At 45.8% G+C, this 23,078-nt stretch overlaps 1 protein-coding gene and 1 pseudogene across 2 annotated transcripts; both read left to right on the top strand.

Moving 5' to 3' along the window:
• Positions 1–9,971: 9,971 nt before the first annotated feature.
• Positions 9,972–10,419, top strand: LOC310775765 (polyubiquitin pseudogene; annotated as a pseudogene). The gene is made up of 2 exons: positions 9,972–10,342; positions 10,386–10,419. The product of its transcript is annotated as a polyubiquitin pseudogene (transcript).
• Positions 10,420–10,427: 8 nt separating this feature from the next.
• LOC310775764 (polyubiquitin-C) lies at positions 10,428–12,029 on the top strand (the record flags this gene model as incomplete). The annotated part of the gene is made up of 1 exon (XM_083635900.1): positions 10,428–12,029. One exon carries the CDS (start codon positions 10,428–10,430, stop codon positions 12,027–12,029), a length of 1,602 nt encoding a protein of 533 aa, XP_083492026.1.
• Between the last annotated feature and the right edge of the window lie 11,049 nt (positions 12,030–23,078).

Below are 23,078 nucleotides of genomic sequence, written 5' to 3'. Positions count from 1 at the left end.
TACGTCAGATAATTTTTTTCCAAAGGTGGTTTGTATCATTTTAGATAGTCATTATCATGCTAATGCCTGTGCAAGTGGTCATTTTTCTGATCAGTTTGTTTTTAAGTAGTTATTTGACATATAAAAAGGGATAAAAATGGATGATTGACAGCTGTGGCAGCCAGTCTCAAGCCGTCATTGGCTGGACAGGCTCTGCACATCATAGATCTATCGTCATAGACAACACACACGGCTTCATGTTATCTAACGCTCCCGGGAAGTCGGGTGGCTCATGTTGGCTGTGCTGGCTACCAGACATCAATGGACCCCAATAAAAAGAACATTGTTTTGAGGAATGAAAACAAATGTTTTGTGCGCGAGGAATTAACGTTGGTTGGGCACTGAAGTAAGTTCAGAAAATATGTGTTTTATGAGTTACTCCAGCTACGTTATAAGTAGGCTACACAATGGTTTTAACATGCAGGCTAGCATTAGCTGCTTGCGCTAGTCGGCTGTTTTTCATATTACTATAACTTAACAACCGATAACGATAGCTGGAATAACACAATAATAGACATATATTTTCAGAACTGACCAGGTTGTCCAACTGACAGGAAATGTGTTTTATAACGTTAACTCCCGTCCCGGGTATAAGATGAGATGAGGCCTAGTAGTACACAACCACCATTAGCTCATCGCTAACGGGTTAGCATGACATACAAACAGACGTTTTATTTTTTGTAGGCTATTAAAGCAACAAACATTTTTATATGCATATCTGGGGGAAATGCTTTGACTGTGGGGATGTTCGTTCTTCACAAGCTCCTCTCTTAGTAACGATATACCAGGCAATAGACCAGGCAGCCTGGCTCACGCACTCACTGGGCTAACTAGCCTTGTACCAAGACGCTGATTACATTACACTGCATTGCATTGCAGTGTAATGTAATCAGCGTCTTGGTACAAGGCTATGGACTAACGTTAGGTTGGGCTGCCCACACACTGTACCGGGGCGGTACAACAACGTAGCCTCACGGTTAGATATGTTAAACCAACATTTGCGCCAAAAGAAATGTAATCATAAAATTAATCAAAATGCCACGGAAACATTAGGCTAGCTTAGTCAACACAGCAATCCCCACAGTGAGGCTGAAGGTGAGTGAGTGGCCTGCCTCCACTTCCGGCCCGGGCTGAGAGCACTCAGCAGCAGTCAGCAGCCCGGAGGTCTAAAATCTCCGACAACCAAAATCAGATTTTCGTACAGGCGTCATTTTGATAAACTGATCTCATAGTGGGACTCTTCCTGGTTACTTTTGGCGAGACAAAAAATATTACAACTTAAAGTGTAATATTTACAGAGCTAGACTGTATATAAATACACAACGCACTGTGCGCATTCTCGAAACAGCAGCTCTACATAAGAAAGTTCAGAGGGGCGTGGAGCTCTCACAGGTTCTCAATCAAGGGCGCTACTGCGCAGACTCTGGTTCAGTGATCTGGCCGGATTTTGGCTTCAAAAGAACATACAGGGAGGAGATAGGGACACTCCCTCCATTCATATTATATCTCAATGGTATATATAGATCAGGTCATCTTTGCCCCCGAAGTAGTTGTCAGTACTGTCCCTACAGCTCATATTCCTCCACCTAGTGTTCACCTAAATCCATATCATCCTAGATGTGCAGGTAAAACTTTTTTTATTGTTCATATAAAGAATACAAGCCTTTTTTCAATACAATGTTCAGAACTTCTCTGTATAAAAATAACATGTAATAAATAAAATTGTACAACAAATAACAAGATAGAATGGAAAGAATAATAAGTGAAACATAAATCAACAAACAAACAAACAAACAACAACAACAACAAAAACTTTGCGGGTCTCCTAAACCATTGGGATAAATTTGAAATGTCTAAATGATCGAATAGTTTTTGACATGATGGCACACACATGCACATACACACACACACACACACACACACACACACACACACACACACACACACACACACACACACACACACACACACACACACACACACACACACACACACACACACACACACACACACACACAGACTCACAACAAGGTGAAAACCATACCAGCCACATGCTGTAGCAGCTGGTAAAAATGCATCCTCTAGTCTAAATTATATCTTCAGACAAAAGTTGCCTGCCCATTTTTCACACTTTTCTTATACAGTAGGATTTGTATTTAGCCAGCCAGAAATTGGGGAGCAAAGTGTGTTAGCTATAGCCTACTTGTTAGAAATAGTCTTTTAGCTGGATATTATTACACCAATGCAGTAGTTCATACATGTTTTTTATATTATTTTTCATAACAGCCAATACCACATTGCTGCATGCCCTAAAGAGTACCAAAGCATACCTAGTCAGCATCCTTTTCCAATATGGCTGTGAATGGGGAAGGGAGATACCAGAGGGGGGGGAAAGACCTCTCTGTAGGCAAAGTATGGAAAATCCAAAAGCAAAAGTACAGTCAGTGCATACTTTCAGTTTTAGTTCCAACAAAATAATAAATTGGGTAAAGTTTGAGTCTGCGATGCATGGAAGATAGTTTGCGTCAGCAGCATCATGGAAGATAGTTTGCGTCAGCAGCGTCACGGTGTAATTTGGTGGCATTAGCTTGTTTAATTTAATCTCAAACGAAGGCCGTACCCTTTGCAAATCCAGGTTTGACATTTTAGGGTTCTCCCTTTTTTTATATACTGTATATATATATTTTTTTTTCAGAAAGTTTCATGCTATGCACAAACACCTGGGAAAATGACATTTTAACACAATCAGAAATGCCTAAATAATTTATCACTGCCAAGGATCATTCAAGGAATGAGAAAAAGAAGAAGAATTGTAGTTGAGAAAAAACACAATCATACTTTTTTTTTTTACATCTATGGAGGGGGCAGGACTTTACCATTCAACATACACTCCTCCACCAACACCCCTGCCTCCTTCTCATCTCCCCTATTTTACCCTTTTCAAAACACCATTCATAACAGCAGAGGACCAGAGAGTCATCACTTTTTAAAGCTGCCATCCATGTGTATTGTCAGAAAAGTGCAAATGTTTACGGGGGGGAGACCCATTGTGACTAGAAGATTCCCTTTTTCTTCAACTGAGGGAATGTGACTCTTTTTACACTCCTGTATCAAAGCTGAAAACAAACCCAAAATTTGCAGCTTCAACACTGAGGACTATTCCATATTCCTCCAACAGAGATTTCCATACGCTGTTGTTGTCCCATCTCCCTGGTTTATAGCTCTAGGATGGGGCTGTTACTGTCTTCAGTGAGGAGGGTTCACATGTTCGTCTGTGCTGGGAAGTTCCTTGGGGGCGCCGTGTAAGCCTTACTCCTGAACTCTGAAAGCTGGCCCTCGCCACGGCTTCTTTCACTCACACCAAACAACCCCACCTTTGATAGCTGTTTATATCATAAACCCCCCCCCCCCCCCCCAGCCCAGCCCATCACCACCAGCCCCTGTCTGAGTAATGTGTGGCAGCTTAGCAACCTCACTGCTCAATCAGTCAATAGTGGAGGAAGGGGGGGGGGCAGGGGGATTGATTTTCAATAAAGAGATTAAGGCAAGTTTAAATACATGCACACACACTCACCTTGTTCAGTTAACTTAATATTATTTAAATTAATATTTTACTTAAAGTCACAGTGCTTCCTTAAAGGGAAGTGTTTGTTTTAAATCTAGCTCTATTTGCTACTTAACAATAATGATGTTGATTGGTAGAGTTGTTTCTCAGCTGCACAATCCATCCTGTTCCTCATAGTAGCTCTGGAAAGTTGGGCAAAAACGAATGCAAGGTCAACGGGGTCACGCTCCTCCTGTATGTACAAGCTGACCGAGGCGCGCTAAAATGTCACCCACAGTGCACACAGAGTACATTTCAGGCACTGCACTGGTGACACACAAGCTCGGACACCGCTGATCCGATTTCGATTAAACTTGGGAAAACGGTCGCATGTCACCGCTGCACGCCGACATGTTTGATTTGATTGGTCAGCTCCTGCTGCTGGAAGCCACTACCTGCCAGCCGCTGCTTTGCCAGCTTGATCGTTTGACACTTTCCAATTAATTTATTGGTTTTCATCCTCAGAAAAGAGAGAGGAAGAGAGATGGAATAAAAGAGAAACTGTAAAAAAGAAGAATAATGTGTCACAAGAAGACCACTTGTGAATATAGAATATGCAAGGTGGTGCAGTGAGGTGTGTGTGTGTGGGGGGGGGGGGGCACTCTCCCTTTCACCCCTCCTGCCTTATTAGGAAAGTGAATGAAGCGCTGCAGGAAGGAGGTGGTCCCCGGGCGGTGTGTCCTGGCACCGAGTGAGAGGGCTGTGTCTGTGCGGGCCGGGGTTCACGTTACCCTCGGCGGGGTCCGATTCCACGCGCTCTGCTCTGACACTACAGCTACAGGTGAGGCGACGGGGGAAATTCAGACTGTCGTGGCAAAGAACACGGCTGTGTCGGTTTGTCGCCTTGTGCATTTCAGGACAGCGCTCACGGCAGCCCGAACCCATTGTGTATATCATTATGGAGCCATATATTCATCAGAGGAGAAAGGCAATTATTTCACTCCACCACCAGTTATTGCCTGAAAGAAGTATCCGTCGACTCTTCCCATTGGTTTTGAAAACGGTGACTTAATCAAGTAATAATAACGCTGGAATCAAAATGATTTTCAGCTAATCTTCTGCCCAATCATGAGCTAAGGTAAAGGCTTGCATGCTGGGAAATGAGCCACTGCCTTGAACGCGTGCCGGCTAATGACATGATTATTTGCTCATCAAGGTTATATGAGTGTGCATGTGTGTGCGCGTGCACGGATGTGTGTGTGTGCGTCACTGCGTGCATGTGCATATGTGTGCTTGAGTAAATAGTAAAAGTGTGTGTGTGTGTGTGTGTGTGTGTGAGTAGTGTGGGGGGGAGGGAGGGGGGGCAGCTGGTCACGTCTCAGCGTGGTAATAAAAACCAGAGCCGTTGTCACAAAACTCAGCCTCCTCTACGCCTAGCTTTTAAGTGCCGCCTCACCAGACACATTACAGAGAAGGGGGAGAGAAAGAGAGGAAGAAAGCCTCGGGGAAGGAGAGAGAGAAAGAGAGGAAGAAAGCCTCAGGGAGGGAGAGAGAGAGAGAGAGAGAGAGAGAGCTGGGGGGGGGGGGGGTTCTATAGGCCTGTGGCTGAAGGATTGATTTTAATGTTCTGCAAAGGCAGTGTTTACTATCCTCTCTGGCTAGCCCCCTGACAGCGCCAGCATCAAAACAACATTTGTCCCCCCTCTTTCCCCACCCACCAGTTAAAAGGGAAGGAAGCCGGAAAGGCAATGGTTGCTTTAAATGACGGTCCTTCTCTCCGGCCAAATGATTAGTTTGCCCAAAAAGTAAGAAGTAGTAAAAACCTGGCGACCGCCACGGGAAGCGTCGATCATTTCTGTGCTGCGGCCAAACAGATGTTTTCCTCCAATACAATCGGTCCAGCAATTATTGCACATTCCATGCAAAATGAGTTTGCTATGCGTTGAGTTTGTGTGGCGTGCCGTAACTGTCATTTTGCTAGATCTCTTATTGTTCCGATGATGTATCACTCTGTGCGGGGGGCGGGGGGGAAATGCTCTTGATGTGTTCCTAATGGGCAAGCGTAATTCATTAGCCGTCATTATTTATGGGTGTGACATGGCGAGTTTCAGCCAGGCTCTGGTTCCCAGGCTCAGTCATTACTACAGTACAGTCACAGGAGTAGACGAGCCTCTCGCCCAGCTTGCATAATGAGGAAATTGACGGTCAGTCAATAATAGATTAGAGACGGCGGTATCAGTGTGTGTGCGCTACAGTCCCGTAAAGTCACAGACGGCGGTATCAGTGTGTGTGCGCTACAGCGCTGTAAGGTAACAGACGGCGGTATCAGTGTGTGCGCTACAGCCCTGTAAAGTAACAGACGGCGGTATCAGTGTGTGTGCGCTACAGTGCCGTAAAGTCACAGACGGCGGTATCAGTGTGTGTGCGCTACAGTGCCGTAAAGTCACAGACGGCGGTATCAGTGTGTGCGCGCTACAGTGCCGTAAAGTAACAGACGGCGGTATCAGTGTGTGTGCGCTACAGTGCCGTAAAGTCACAGACGGCGGTATCAGTGTGTGTGCGCTACAGTGCCGTAAAGTCACAGACGGCGGTATCAGTGTGTGTGCGCTACAGTGCCGTAAAGTCACAGACGGCGGTATCAGTGTGTGCGCGCTACAGTGCCGTAAAGTAACAGACGGCGGTATCAGTGTGCGCGCTACAGCGCTGTAAGGTAACAGACGGCGGTATCAGTGTACGCACTACAGCTCCGTAAAGTAACAGAGGGCGGTATCAGTGTACGCGCTACAGCTCCGTAAAGTAACAAAGGGCGGTATCAGTGTACGCACTACAGCTCCGTAAAGTAACAGAGGGCGGTATCAGTGTACGCGCTACAGCTCCGTAAAGTAACAAAGGGCGGTATCAGTGTACGCACTACAGCTCCGTAAAGTAACAGAGGGCGGTATCAGTGTACGCGCTACAGCTCCGTAAAGTAACAAAGGGCGGTATCAGTGTACGCACTACAGCTCCGTAAAGTAACAGAGGGCGGTATCAGTGTACGCGCTACAGCTCCGTAAAGTAACAGAGGGCGGTATCAGTGTACGCGCTACAGCTCCGTAAAGTAACAAAGGGCGGTATCAGTGTACGCACTACAGCTCCGTAAAGTAACAGAGGGCGGTATCAGTGTACGCGCTACAGCTCCGTAAAGTAACAAAGGGCAGTATCAGTGTACGCACTACAGCTCCGTAAAGTAACAGAGGGCGGTATCAGTGTACGCGCTACAGCTCCGTAAAGTAACAGAGGGCGGTATCAGTGTACGCGCTACAGCCCCGTAAAGTAACAGACGGCGGTATCAGTGTGTGCGCTACAGCTCCGTAAAGTAACAGAGGGCAGTATCAGTGTGTGCGCTACAGTTCCGTAAAGTAACAAAGGGCGGTATCAGTGTACGCGCTACAGCTCCGTAAAGTAACAAAGGGCGGTATCAGTGTGTGCGCTACAGCTCCGTAAAGTAACAGAGGGCGGTATCAGTGTGTGCGCTACAGCCCCGTAAAGTAACAGAGGGCGGTATCAGTGTACGCGCTACAGCTCCGTAAAGTAACAAAGGGCGGTATCAGTGTACGCGCTACAGCTCCATAAAGTAACAAAGGGCGGTATCAGTGTACGCGCTACAGCTCCGTAAAGTAACAAAGGGCGGTATCAGTGTACGCGCTACAGCTCCATAAAGTAACAAAGGGCGGTATCAGTGTACGCGCTACAGCTCCGTAAAGTAACAAAGGGCGGTATCAGTGTGTGCGCTACAGCCCCGTAAAGTAACAGACGGCGGTATCAGTGTACGCGCTACAGCTCCGTAAAGTAACAGAGGGCGGTATCAGTGTACGCGCTACAGCTCCGTAAAGTAACAAAGGGCGGTATCAGTGTACGCGCTACAGCTCCGTAAAGTAACAGAGGGCGGTATCAGTGTGTGCGCTACAGCTCCGTAAAGTAACAGAGGGCGGTATCAGTGTACGCGCTACAGCTCCATAAAGTAACAAAGGGCGGTATCAGTGTGTGCGCTACAGCTCCGTAAAGTAACAGACGGCGGTATCAGTGTGTGCGCTACAGCTCCGTAAAGTAACAGACGGCGGTATCACAGCTCCGTAAAGTAACAGAGGGCGGTATCAGTGTGTGCGCTACAGCTCCGTAAAGTAACGGGTACATTTGGAAAAGTGGCACAGCTGAAACCTGGGGAAATATTTTCTGAAAGCGATGAGAAATTTGTGTTGCCTCTGCTGCCATAGTTTGTGTATATGCAATAACAGATCCTTAATTGCTTCAAAGTTTTAGGTTAGCTAGTTACAAAACACCGACGTGACCTACTGTCCCGGACCTTCTCAGCAATGTGAAGAAATCAAGCTAAATACTTGACTCAATTTGAAGGAGAAAATTCCCTTTCGGCCACACTCATAATTATCCGATTGCTGCCGACCATTAGGAATTTGATTTATTGTTCTGTGGCAGTCGCGATGGAGGTTTTTCACCCCCGCCTTGGACGTGTGCGAAATGCACAAGTGTGGAGGGCCGGGGGAGAATATGGGGAAGCTAGAGCCATATGTCGTGGCTGTCAGAGAGCCACTTGTTAGAGGAAGTTTAGCCTCCCTGTGCCTCCAGCCACAGCCTTAATTATTAACAACATGTCTCCCCTCTGAAGAGCTGGGCGAGGACGCCTCTCTGAAAAAGCTTCTTTGGAGTGTGGGAGCTGGTGGCCGGCTGGATACTTGGATTCACAGGGAGAGACGGGGTTTGGTGTGTAGATACCCTCCATCACCTCCCCCCCCCCCCCAACCCCCTCTCATGCGCTTGTTCGACTTGGTAGACTGGGTAATTGGAGCTCGCTTGTAAACACACAAGCACAAACCAGAGTGATCAGTTTGTCTTATAATCAAGCCCTGGTAATTATCATCAAGTCAGCGGGTGCCGTTGTAAGATTTCAATCTTTTTTTTTAAGGAAAAATATTTTTTTTAGGAATTTGCATATGTTGCTGCTTTATGCAGAGACTGGAGCTGTCCCCATCCACAGAGGCGTAGTGATTGGCTTTTGCCCCAGGAGAGAGACAGGAATTAGGTTACTGATTGTTACGATACAGTTACAGTACGCCCTGAGTAAAGATTATATTCATGACGTCAGTCTGAGATAATTTCCTTAATCTTTAGAGTACCATCTTTCCCTCTTGTTTCATTATTTATTGGAATTTAGCTTACTAGGCATCTCGCGCGCTATACACGATCAATTCGTAGGCTCGCCTGCTGCGCTGTCTATGACATCATCAGTGATGATGTCCCAATGTCTATGACATCATCAGTGGCATCACAATTGCCCGAGTGTAACTAAAAACGTGACCAAAATCGCAGAACCCACTTACTCCCTTTTATATAAAAAAGGAAGGAAAGAAGGATAGTGTAGTACTGCATGTTTACCACTAGGTGGAGGCATGGAGCAACTGCAGGGACAGTACTGACAAAAATAGATTCAGGGCTAAAGTTCATGTGTCTCGATTGAACGGCTGCGCACCTGCAGCTCTGTGAGACTATGATATGTTTCAGACAAGATGGCGCAGCGGCAATGGACCGAAGCAGATGATAAGACAACCAAAAATGAACCAAAAGTAATACATACGCATCGCTATTCGCACCAGAGACATCCAGAGGCATCACTCAGCGCACAATTGCTGAAATTCACATCACTGATGACGTCAGTGGGTGATCAGTAGTGAAAGAAAAGTAGAGTCTGCACATTGACTGATGATGCCATAGACACTGTGACATCATCAGTGACAGCATTACTGACCAAATCGTCACAATGTGGGACAAAAAACGCAGACAGGATCCACTTATTCCCTTTTAATGAGGATCAGAACAATAGAAAAAATATAAAACTACAGTAATTCATTCCGTCCCCCCAGTATTCTTTAAGGCGCGGCCACTAGGGCCAGAGGCATGAGAGTATGTTTGTATGTCTGTCCATCCATCTGTCCCCTCAATAGAAAGAAAGTGGCCAGGTTGCTGAAAGGAGGTGGCCAGGTCACCGATGATGTCACACTAATGACACCGAGCAATTGTGATGTCCTCCATTATTATTATTCCATCAGTGAGTGACGTCATCAGTGATGATGTCATCAGTGATGTCCCTCGAGCAATTGTAATGTCATCGGTGAGGATGTCGGTGATGATGTCATCAGTGATATCACTTGAGCAATTGTGATGTCATCGGTGATGATGTCATCAGTGATGTTATTGTTGCGAGATCACCAGTGACATCAGCAGTGATGTCATACACATTGTGACATCATCAGTGATGTCATAAATCTTTCCCTGCTGGGGTTATAAATTGGACAGCTCATAGCCCTCAACCACAATAACCACATACAGTACAAACATGCAGATTTTTGTGAAGACCCTCACCGGCAAGACAATCACCCTTGAGGTTGAACCAAGTGACACCATTGATAATGTGAAGGCCAAGATCCAGGACAAAGAAGGCATTCCCCCTGACCAACAGAGGCTGATATTTGCTGGCAAACAGCTTGAAGATGGCCGCACCCTGTCTGACTACAATATCCAGAAAGAATCTACTCTCCATCTTGTCCTGCGTCTGAGGGGAGGCATGCAGATCTTTGTGAAGACCCTCACGGGTAAGACCGTCACCCTGGAGGTTGAGCCAAGTGACACCATTGAAAATGTGAAGGCCAAGATCCAGGACAAAGAAGGAATTCCCCCCGACCAGCAGCGGCTGATCTTTGCTGGCAAGCAGCTAGAAGATGGCCGCACCTTGTCTGACTACAATATCCAGAAGGAGTCCACCCTCCATCTTGTCCTGCGCCTGAGGGGTGGCATGCAGATCTTTGTGAAGACCCTCACGGGTAAGACCGTCACCCTGGAGGTTGAGCCAAGTGACACCATCGAGAATGTGAAAGCCAAGATCCAGGACAAAGAGGGGATTCCCCCTGACCAGCAGAGGCTGATCTTTGCTGGCAAGCAGCTGGAAGATGGCCGCACCCTGTCTGACTACAACATCCAGAAGGAGTCCACCCTCCATCTTGTCCTGCGTCTGAGGGGTGGGATGCAGATCTTTGTGAAGACCCTCACCGGTAAGACCGTCACCCTGGAGGTTGAGCCAAGTGACACCATTGAGAATGTGAAGGCCAAGATCCAGGACAAAGAAGGCATTCCCCCTGACCAACAGAGGCTGATCTTTGCTGGCAAACAGCTTGAAGATGGCCGCACCCTGTCTGACTACAATATCCAGAAGGAATCTACTCTCCATCTTGTCCTGCGCCTGAGGGGAGGCATGCAGATCTTCGTCAAGACCCTCACCGGTAAGACCGTCACCCTAGAGGTTGAGCCAAGTGACACCATAGAGAATGTGAAGGCCAAGATCCAGGACAAAGAAGGCATTCCCCCTGACCAACAGAGGCTGATCTTTGCTGGCAAACAGCTTGAAGATGGCCGCACCCTGTCTGACTACAATATCCAGAAAGAATCTACTCTCCATCTTGTCCTGCGTCTGAGGGGAGGCATGCAGATCTTCGTCAAGACCCTCACCGGTAAGACCGTCACCCTAGAGGTTGAGCCAAGTGACACCATAGAGAATGTGAAGGCCAAGATCCAGGACAAAGAAGGCATTCCCCCTGACCAACAGAGGCTGATCTTTGCTGGCAAACAGCTTGAAGATGGCCGCACCCTGTCTGACTACAATATCCAGAAAGAATCTACTCTCCATCTTGTCCTGCGTCTGAGGGGAGGCATGCAGATCTTCGTCAAGACCCTCACCGGTAAGACAGTCACTCTAGAGGTTGAGCCAAGTGACACCATAGAGAATGTGAAGGCCAAGATCCAGGACAAAGAAGGCATTCCCCCTGACCAACAGAGGCTGATCTTTGCTGGCAAACAGCTTGAAGATGGCCGCACCCTGTCTGACTACAATATCCAGAAAGAATCGACTCTTCATCTTGTCCTGCGTCTGAGGGGTGGCATGCAGATCTTTGTGAAGACCCTCACGGGTAAGACCGTCACCCTGGAGGTTGAGCCAAGTGACACCATTGAAAATGTGAAGGCCAAGATCCAGGACAAAGAAGGAATTCCCCCCGACCAGCAGCGGCTGATCTTTGCTGGCAAGCAGCTAGAAGATGGCCGCACCTTGTCTGACTACAATATCCAGAAGGAGTCCACCCTCCATCTTGTCCTGCGCCTGAGGGGGGGCATGCAGATCTTTGTGAAGACCCTCACGGGTAAGACCGTCACCCTGGAGGTTGAGCCAAGTGACACCATCGAGAATGTGAAAGCCAAGATCCAGGACAAAGAAGGGATTCCCCCAGACCAGCAGCGGCTGATCTTTGCTGGCAAGCAGCTGGAAGATGGCCGCACCCTGTCTGACTACAACATCCAGAAGGAGTCCACCCTCCATCTTGTCCTACGTCTGAGGGGTGGACAGTAAATCATTCAGTCAGTAAATCATTCCACGCTACTGGCTTTCTGACGGAAGCTAAGCTGGTCTGGCTGTAGATACTCCTTGGATGAGAGACTGGTGCTGGAAATGGTGTTGGAAGACCAGTAGGAGGTGATCTTCCCCTCTGGTCTCATGAATAATCTTCCCAATGCCCCAGAGCAGAGACAGGGACTCTGTCCTGTGAGTGAGCACTGTCCTTCGGATGAGACGTTAAACCGAGGTCCTGACTCTTTGCGGTCATTAAAGATCCCATCGGCACTCTTCGCAAGAGTAGGGGTGTAACCCCGGTGCCCTGGCTAAATTCCCACACCTTCAATCATGTCCATCTAATCATCCCTCATTACTTAATTGGCACATTCAGTCCTCAATTCTCCACCATGATACCATGTGTGTTGAGCGTTCTGGTGCTTACTGGCTGCCGTGCATCACACAGGTGGGTGCTAGACATCGGTGGTGAGTTCCCTTCCCCACTCCCCTCATACAGTATATCAAGCGATTTGAGTATCGAATTTACAAAGGCTCTATATAAATGCAATCAATTAAAATGCAATAAATTACTAATTTGAACGTACTTGTTTTGCTTCTTTTTTACAACGTGGCCACTAAGGGCCGAGGCATCTACAGTATAAGACGGTCTGTCCGTGAAAGAAAGTGTCAAGGTCGCCGATACTGTCATACAAGTTCTATGTCCCCATGAAAGAAAGAAAATGGCCCCGTTGCCGATGATGTCACACCGATGACATCACTGTCATCTATGACATCACTGATGACATCATCACCGTTGACATCCAAGGTCTAAGATAATGTCACATCGATGACATCATCACTGATGGCATTACTGATGACATCATCACTGCTGATGACCCTGAAGCCCTAAGGTCTTAAGCCCAATGAGTGCACTCAATCAGCCTAACGAAACCCCCCCACAAAACTCCTGCAGGACGAGCCAGGAGAGTGGGAGGGTCGTCCAACAGTGACTTATAGAGCTGCTGGCCATGCTGGCTAAAAACAAAAAGTTGCTGAAAAATGAACCTAAATGAATGTTATTCAGTTGGTACGGCATCATGAGAGTGAATGAGCTCTAAACAGCATTTAGCATCTAATCAATAAATGTCTGTTTTCATTTCAGTTGCGTTGTAATTATCCAACAATCAGTCAGCTGTAATTATCAATTACAAGATCGAGTTGGCTTGATAATTAGCGGATCGGACCAGGTTTACTCTCGGCATTAAAACCAGAATCAGGTCAAGATTTGTTAGGTTCTCGACACCGGCGGTAACGACAAGAAGTGCAGGAATCATTATGTCTCAGATCACCAAATGGGTAACGTGCAGGTTTTAAATGATAGCATGTAATCAGTGGTAGGAGAATAATGTCATCCAAACCGTCAGCAGAATTCCAAGTAGCACTCGCTTCCTTATTTCCATCAAGGAGAGTTAAGAGTTGATGTACCTTTCCAGATATGTTTGTGCTTGTTCCATAACGATTGTTATTCACTATAACCTTTCCTGTCAATGCTTTCTCTGGTTTTGTTTGGAGATGGTGATGTATCAGAGAAATTTGATTACAAGGCAAAAAGGTTCAACGACTATTGTGATTAAACTATTTAAATATAAACATTGCAGGTGGATCTAAAAGACATTCCCTCTGTCCTCTGACAGATGCCAGTCAATTGCACATTAAGACAATATGACCCTTTGACCTTTTCATATCTCTCTCCTGTCTCCTATCTTTGTGGCCAAAACTGTCAGAGGGATCTCATGGTTCAAAAAACGCAAAGCATCCTTCTTGTCTGGATCAGTACTCACCATCCCCCATATGTGGATCAGGCACTACAGAGCTAGACACATGCTGGATGCATGTACTGTATACACATATATCCTTAAATCATATATTCCACCTGAACAATATCCCCCTCAAATTTCCCTTTTAGTCTAAAAAGTAAAGGAAAAAAATTGCTAGATTGAAACAATTTCCCTATCCACTGATTTAAAGCTTGATTCATATATACCAGACTCCTTATATTGTTGCACCATTGCCACAACATTAACATTACACATTGGCTCTTAAACCCATATTATCCAGTGTCACTACATAAACAGTATGGCATGTGATATCACACTCTGAATGACTGATCACGTTATAACACTTTTACCCTCATAAACCAATAGAGGTATTGTTAGAGTTTGAAGGCTGACCTGGGACCTTTTCCAAAATAGGGGTGTGGCAATGTCACCATTCCCCACAATCTACTCTGCCCACTAAATCCATCCCACAGGCGCCTGCGAAGCCAAGCGGCTGCTCCCGCACCAAGACACAGGCTCAAATCTGTTTCCCCTTCGGTCTGTCTCCTTGCAACTAAACACAGATAACAATAAACCAATGGCTCTCCCACAATATGAAGAATAACTCTCAAACAAACTCTCAATCTGGGAATCCATCGGTTAAAAAAGAAATAGCTGTACCTGTACGAGGAGCGCTATTATCCGGATTTTAGTCGGCTATGCCGACAGATTTCCATGCTAATCGAAAATCTGTCTTGAGAAATTTACAAACTCACCAAGTCACTCTCCTGTTGCTACCTGGTCGCGCCAAACAGATGCTGTGATATGGGATGCACTGCCCAATTAGTGAAAACCATCAAAAACCTTGAAAAGAGGAACAAGAGACGCTTTCACAGAATCGAATCGCTACTGTTAAAATTCATAAATAAGTTACATGCATCAAATTTACTGATGTAGCCTAATGTTTAAAACTGTGCTTTAAAATGCCTAATTAACCCTCGTCCCCCTATTTGGAATTGGAATTGGACGATGCCAAGTGGATGAAATGAGTGAGGGTCTTTCAGTCTTGCACTTACAGAGGTGCTGCCTCCCGACGTCAACCTTGAGTGAATGTGTTGAATAGTTTTGGCCAAATCTATTTTTGTCACATTTTCCTGTTTTGTGTGAACACAAACTCCTTCGCTGCTTCCTGTGTGCTGCAGCATCCTCTCCTACTGTGTTGACTTTACACTGTTCGTATTGGACAGCAACCGTCTCCGGCTCTTTGAGGTCGTAGGTGCGACAAGGGAGAAGGACCATGTGACAATGAATGTGCCCATCTTTCTCTTTCCTCTCACACACAATCACACCCCGTCACACCTATAAACAGATGCACACACACGTCCGCAGGCACACACAGGCACACACACACACACGCATACTGAGCCCAATGCTGTGGAACAGCCATCAGTCAAAGTGTGTTGGCGCTGTGGGTCCGGGGGCATTTACATAGATAGATGATGGAGAGATTATGGGGCACGGGGGTTATTAATCACGCTGGCGAGAAGGAGAAGAGGGACTCACTCGGCGGTGTCACTCTTCTCTCCAGGGACGCCTCTTTACCCTGGATACGTCTTTTGTGCTGTTTCTGCTGTGCTATGTGCCGCCTAGCTAAACCACAGTATTATGAGGGCCTTAGCATTGCTGTAGGGTAAAGTGTGGGGTATCTAAATCTATACTGCTCCAGTCACTAGCCGGAAGGCTAAAAGTGCAGCATATCTGATGAAGATGAAGATACAGATGCCTATTGGGCTATTTGCTTAAAGGTCAAACTTAAAGTTTTTCATTTGCCCATCCGTCAACCTAACCACTCACAGGATGTGAAAAGTGAATGCCTCTGCATTGTTGCCCTAGCCTCCTTCCTGGGAAAACATGAGCTTCTACAAGCCTGTTGTGATGTCACAACGGGAGCAATTAATGCATATTTGCAATTTGGTTTGACATGTTCTGTCACATAGTTTTCTTCTACAAGGAGCTGCCATGTTGGTTTTGTAGTCGTCCCCCCCCCCCCCTTCCCCCCAGCCGATCAGGCGGCCAATCAGGGTGGCACCTCATTATCAAGGCATCCCCGCCCACTCAGAGTATCACATAGTTGATGAGGGGACAAACTGGGAGGATGGATTTGTGTGTGTGTGTGTGTGTGTGTGTTGTTGTTGTTGTTGTTGTTGTTGTTTTGTAACAGAATTCATAACCTTATTTTAAAGACCACAGAGAAATGCTAAACCGCTAAAAAGAGCATAATATGGGACCTAAGTTTAAATGTAATATATATTCATGCAATGTAAATATGTAAATAACCTACAGTTATTAGGTATTCATGCAATGTAAATAACCACCACTACAGCACCCAGCACTCCAAATTACTTTTGATCCAAATCACTAAAATGTATTTTTGCCCCACCCCCCTCCTCCCAAAACACTTTTTTTCTCCCACTGGCTATTTCATTTTATTTACTTCATATTTATCCTTATGAGCTTGAAGATTCCGTTACAGTTCAAAATTTACATAGCAAAGCATCATAGTAATATCGAATATCCCATTGAGGAGTAGCTTTGCCCATCATGTTGACATACCAAACTGCTTTGTAACTACTTTACTTGTCCCAGTGTACCAAGACGTTTTAACGGTTTCACACGCATTGTCCTAGCAGTAGGCTACAGTCACCTCCTCTCAGCAAGTAGTTCATTGCCTCCTTGAAAATGTGAAATCTACTACTGCAGTTTAACATTTGATAGGCCGCGCCATTCTGCTTGTTCTATGAATTTTGAATTATGAGTGGTTGGAGCAGGACCCTGCGAGACTGCTAGATGTGATAATGGTGTAATTCAATGCGACGGGTGAAGTACTCTGCTCCTCCAGGCTGTTTGCTTTGGTAAATGTAGCCGCCATCAAATGACCCCAATGGGACGTGACACTTCGACCCTCCTCATCCCCGTCTCCTCGCTCCACCATCTCCTCCCCCAACATGGAGCCCAATCTCCACCATGTCCTCTCCCAACATGGAGCCCAAGCCCCAACATCAGGTGGTGTCACCACACTCACCATCTCCTCTCCCAACATGGAGCCCAAGCTCCAACATCAGGTGGTGTCACCACACTCACCATCTCCTCTGCCAACATGCAGCCCAAGCTCCAACATCAGGTGGTGTCACCACACTTCCACACCGTACCATCTGACTCTTTGGATGGATTATAGCTGCAAAGTGGTGCTTTTTGTTTAACGGGGAGTAATGGGTCCAGGTGGTCTACTGAGCAGGTTTGGGGGGCGGGTGTATGGGTGGGTGGGTTGGTGAATGAATGGAGAGATGGATGGCTGGACAGATGATGAATAACGGGGTCGATGCATGGATGAAAGTGTAGATGGATAAATTGAAGGATGAGTGATACTTTGACAAGTGAAGGAAGTGATACTGATGGAATTTACATTTAATCTAGATAGCAAGCTTATTAGTTTCTATAATCTCTTCTACAGCATCCCACATACAATTCAATTCTACTTTATTGTCCACATGGTGGAAATTTGCTTCACAGGTTGGTTAGATCATAATAAATCACAATACATTTCATACACAATTCATACAAAAAAATCACAGAAACATGGGCGTTCGGGTAGTGCAGCGGTAGATCCCCTGCCTACCAATATTCGAGCCCCCGTTTTACCCCCAGCTTGGCCGTGTGTATGGGTCGGAAGCTCTAAGGGTATGTGTTCTGGTCGCTGCACTAGTGCCTCCTCTGGTCCTCGGGGCGCCCGTTTGGGGGGAGAGGAACTGGAGTGGATAGCGTGGTCCTCCCATGCACTACCTACATCCTACTGGTGAAACTCCTCGCTGCCAGGTGAAACGAGGCTGCTGGCGACTGCACATGTATCGGAGGAAGCATGTGCTAGTCTAACTCTCCCCAGATCAACAGAGGGGGTGGAGCAACGACCGGGACACCAACTCCACAAAAGTTTTGTGAAAGACTTCATCCCACCTTCCAACAGGGGTGAGTAGATAATTTTTGGGTGAACTTATCCTTTAATGTCACAAAGCCTTTTAATCAAAGTTTGTTATTCTGCATACGATTGAAAGCTGAACTAAAAATCTAAAAATAAAAGTCTGGCAGAACTCTGCTGCAGATGTTTACTAACAGCATTCAGTGTTGCATTTCCCAGCAGCACATAACGCATAACAAGCTCTACTGCAACAGTCTGTGTATTTTAAAGTGCACAATAAAGCAATGATGTATTTCTATCTTCTTTAAGAGTTGCCAATGCAAATCAACTAGCAGCAATGTTTTTAAGAGATTGCTGTGAATCATTTATACTGTAGGTCATGCACCATTTTTCCATATTTGATTAATGTAAATATGGCAGATTGTCTGTCACACTGCCAATCTCTCCATTAACCGGGAACCGCAACTTTGGCCTGTTGAATCCTCTCCTCTGTATTGGCTGCAACGCAATCTGATTAACCTAGAGTGCTTTAAAAAATGTCAGCAACCAGCCATGGATTTTTCTTTAATGTTGTTTCTATATGCAGATCAGTAAACACCATGAGTAACAAACACCCTATCCAGACTAAAGGAGCAAAAAGACTCACTAGTCCTACAGTATAAGGAAGCGATGAATACCACAAATTGTGTTTTAGGTGAACGATAATCGGACGTGAATGGCTCTCAGATGTGGACGTATTTATTGGACTGCTGCACTGCATACGCTGGATTATACGAAGGCATTCTTCCGTGACTTTAATACTATATAGACGATGGCATCATGGGTGCCACCCTGAAATCCATCCCTGCTGACTTTGATTACCTAATTCCTCAGTGATCGCTCTTAGAGGCCTGCCGCCAGGGGCTTTGACATGATGTGGAGAAATGTCACTAGCCGTCATGAAACTCACCGCCCCAATCAATCAATCAACAGGCTCGCACCTCTGCATGTGCGTGTGTGTGTGTGCGTGTGCGTGTGTGTGTGTGTGTGTGCGTGTGTGTGCGTGTGCATGCGTGTGTGTGAAGTGGAGGGAGGGGTTCACCCATTTACTGCTCTGGGGTTGGGGTTGGGGAGAGAGAGGCGGGGAGACCCTAAATGCACAGTCGTCCACATTCATCAATTACTGTACCCGGGAAGCTGGTGCCTGTCAGGATGAGCAGATGGTGTCTGTGTGTTCGTGTGCGTGTGTGCGTGTGTGTGTGTGTGTGCGTGTGTGTGTGTGTGTGTGTGTGCGTGCGTGCATGTGTGTGTGTGTGTGTGTGTGTGTGTGTGAGTGTGTGCATGCATTTGTGTGTGAGAAAGAAAGCATGAGAGAGAGAGAGTTTGTATGTATGTATGTATCTGTGTGAGAGAAAGAGACCGAGAGAGATGGTGACATATAGAAAGAGATGGAATTATATGTGATATAGATACACAGATGTGTGAGAGATATGGATGTACAGTATACAGGTGTGTGTTACTTTGAGAGATATGTATGCATCTATGTATATATACAGGTGTGTTAGATGGAGAAATATATATGTACAGTATATAGGTGTGTTACATCATGGAGAGATATGTATGTACAGGTGTGTTACATGGAGAGATATACTGTATACAGGTGTGTTACATAGAGAGATATGTCTGTATACTGTATATATACAGGTGTGTTACATGGAGAGATATGTACAGTATGTATATACAGGTGTGTTACATGGAGAGATATGTACAGTATGTATATACAGGTGTGTTACATGGAGAGATATGTACAGTATGTATATACAGGTGTGTTACATGGAGAGATATGTACAGTATGTATATACAGGTGTGTTACATGGAGACATGTATGTATACAGGTGTGTTACATGGAGAGATAAGTATGTGTAGTACATACATACATACATTCATACATACATACATACATACATATCTCTCCATGTAACCCACCTGTACATACTATGTACAGGTGTATTACATGGAGAGATATGTATGTATATACAGGTGTGTTACATGGAGAGAGATATGTATGTATATACAGGTGTGTTACATGGAGAGGAGAGAGGGGAAAGGCGATGCCAGCACTTTGGGCTAATGTACACCGCCTCCGGAACAGATGCGGTACGGCTCCAGTACGGCTGCGAACAGACCCACACTCATATAATCTTTCAGATGGATGCGGGATCCGACAAAAATAGAACAGGTGCGTAATTCTTCCGTAACGCATGTATTGCCCAACATAGGCGAGAGTCGATCCGACAGTTTTACCCGGATCCGCAACGCAGCCATAACGCATCTGGTGTACATACATTGCCTGTTAGCCTTCTCACTCCGCTCTGCATTGGCTCCAGGATCACTAATCAAATAAAATAATGGGACATATCCATTGACTCATGGATGAACACATTTCATTCATGCATTCACGGAACTAAATGTTGATAGTCGATTTTTGCCAGACCCGGTACAGGCCGTCCAAGAAACGTCTGACTGACTGGCTGACTGCTGACTGCCTGCCTGATTGACTGGCTGAGTCACTGCCTGCCTGACTGACTGGCTGCCTGCCTGACTGGCTGACTGACTGACTGACTGACTGACTGGCTGGCTGACTGCCTGACTGACTGGCTGGCTGACTGACTGACTGGCTGACTGACTCCCCATTGTTGAAACACATGCGTGAGTGTTGAGCAGCAGCAGTCCGGGTTCCGGCTTAACTAGGCTTGCCTAGTCTCGTTTTTCTTTTCTCTTCCAGCCTATGGGGGAATGCTCAGAAAAAATCCGTCTTCCAGGTTACTTCAACTCTCCTCTCTTTATCTATGTAGAAGTGTACAACGAAAGAAGCAAATTGGAAGTATGGAAATGAAATGCTTACTAATCCTGCTCTGAACTTAATGGACATCTAATGTAGCGTAAGCGTATGGTGTGTGACCTTATAGATTTGAAAAAGTACACCATTTGACACCGCCGGGGAGATCATTTCGGCGATGAGCTCAGACAAAACAAGCTGAGAAAAATGATTTTCTTCGAGCAAACTTTTAGAACTTTTGGTAAATCTACTTTCCACCCAGACGTCGCTTGTGCAAATCTCGCCGCCTCCTTCAGTAGGGATGTTTTTCTCTCCCCCCCCCCCCCGCCCCTCCTCTCCTGCTCTTAACTGTGTACCAGCGGTTCTAGGGGCTGTCATATTGCATCAGCGCTCTGCTGATTACTTCCACCTTGTCTCCCTCGTCAGGAAATGATTCTGACACGCACTCACACCCTGCTTTCTCCGCATCAATATGCGTGCGATGGAAAAACTGCCGACAGTAAATAAATAATGAAAGACAGGGTATAGGGAGGGAGGCTCTCTCGTCCTCCCTCTCTCTCTCTGTCTCATTGCCTCCTAGCCTCTGTGTGTGTGTGTGTGCGAGTGACTCAATGTGGCACAGTGTTACGTGCATTGTGTAAGGGCTATGTAACTGTGTACCGTGAGCATCTGCAACTTTACACTTTCCTCAGTTGCAGGTGGATGTGAGGATTCTTGGGTTTATTGCACACAAAATTCTAACTTATTTGTGGAGTTGCCAAAGCAGCACAGCAGCGAGGCATCCGCCTTGAAATGCTTAACTAGCATATATCATGCTGTCATTTAGGCTTAATTAAAAGTGTCAGGTCAAGGTACAGGAGTGTGTGCGGAAAATGTTCCCGCTGCCATTCAATTCCAACTCGACATTCTTTCGCATTTCGTCAGCTTTTCCCGTCGTTTCTCACTCGTACGGAGCCATTCTTAGCACTCCGTCGCAGGAAGGGGTGTGGATTTTTCCCTCTGCCTCACTCTGAGTGTCTGAAGTGTGCCAGTGTTCTCTCAGTCAAAGTCCCTAAAGGGATTATCACGGGAACTCTGCTGCGTTTCTGTGGAGGACACAGAGAGGGGAAGCACCACCCGATTGCCCCAGTAACCCTGGCATCCAGGACTAGCACCTGGCTGCATGGTACCATCAGTTTGGGTGACAAATGTGATGAGAATAAACAGGCGACTGATTTCCCACTAGTGTCAGTTTTGAAGACAGTTTCTTCTGAGGGTTACTGTGAAGTTTTCCAGGACAGTATAGGACTGTACTGCTATACTCTAGAAACCATCCAGCACAACATTTCAGAACACAACTTCCCACCTCTTCATTGAGTAAATAGGGCAAGTACAGATGCTGTCCTCCTATGGCATATAGATCTAATTACAGATTGGTTTGCTACAGGTAGGCTACTTGGCCTTATAGTTAATATTAGCAACTGAGCCATTAGCAAACACATCTAATGTACCCAGGTGAATCTGGCTCTTCAACATGGAAGAGGATCAGGGCCTCAGGTGAAAAATGTATTTGAGATCTGAGGTTAATTCTAAGATTACACGCTTTAACCTCAGAATTCTGACTATTCTCAGAATCTCAGAATTCTGACATAATTCTCAGAATACTGACTGTTTTCTCAGAATCTCAGAATTCTGACTTATTCTCATATCTCAGAATTCTGTTTTTAATCTATTTTGACTGTATTCTCAGAAGTCTGACTGAAATCATTTTTTCCCATTTGCCCTGATCCTCTCATGTATTAAGACCATGGCACTTAATTCATTAACCAACTGATGTTTCTTTGTATTCATTAATCAAGACTTTCATTGCCAATATTCAAAACCTCTGTAAGACTTCTAATACCTAAAATAAGAGATGCATCAGCCTCATAGCCCCTGAAATGCATCCTTCACAACTGATTGCATGGTCCTCCTATACTGTACGTGATATGAAGTGTAAAGGGTCCTGAAAATACAGTTGAATATTTGGTCTGCGAATTTCCTAGAGATTGGATTAAGATCAGAAATTATATCTGGTTCTGTCGAGAAGGAAAGGCAATGAAGGAAATGAGGAAAGGGTCACCTCCAAGCGCCTACAGTGTCCTCTGCATTCATCCAGTTGATGCGCGTGGGCTCAAATGAAAGAGAAGACCTTTTAAAATGCTACCAAATGATATGAGAGTATCGCTCACAGGGTCTGAAAAGTCCGTTTGGGTGACGGCAATCAGGGAACTATCAGTCTGACGCCTAATAAGACTCTGGGACAGACGGCCCATATTTCTGGGTTTCAGGTGTAGAGCGGACGTCCGCGACGAGACTTTCATTTCTGTCGTTGTTTACAACATCTCATTATGCAGTTGTCTGTTTATAGAGATTAGCTGAAATGCGTCTGAACCTGAAACACCTACAATCAATCAACTCCAATCCATTCTCGCGTCAATCGT

Source organism: Poromitra crassiceps (genome assembly GCF_964638095.1).
Source record: "Poromitra crassiceps genome assembly, chromosome: 4".
NCBI classification, from domain to species: Eukaryota; Metazoa; Chordata; class Actinopteri; order Beryciformes; family Melamphaidae; genus Poromitra; species Poromitra crassiceps.
Note: the sequence above shows the minus strand (reverse complement) of the source record. Positions and strands in the feature narration are given on the sequence as shown.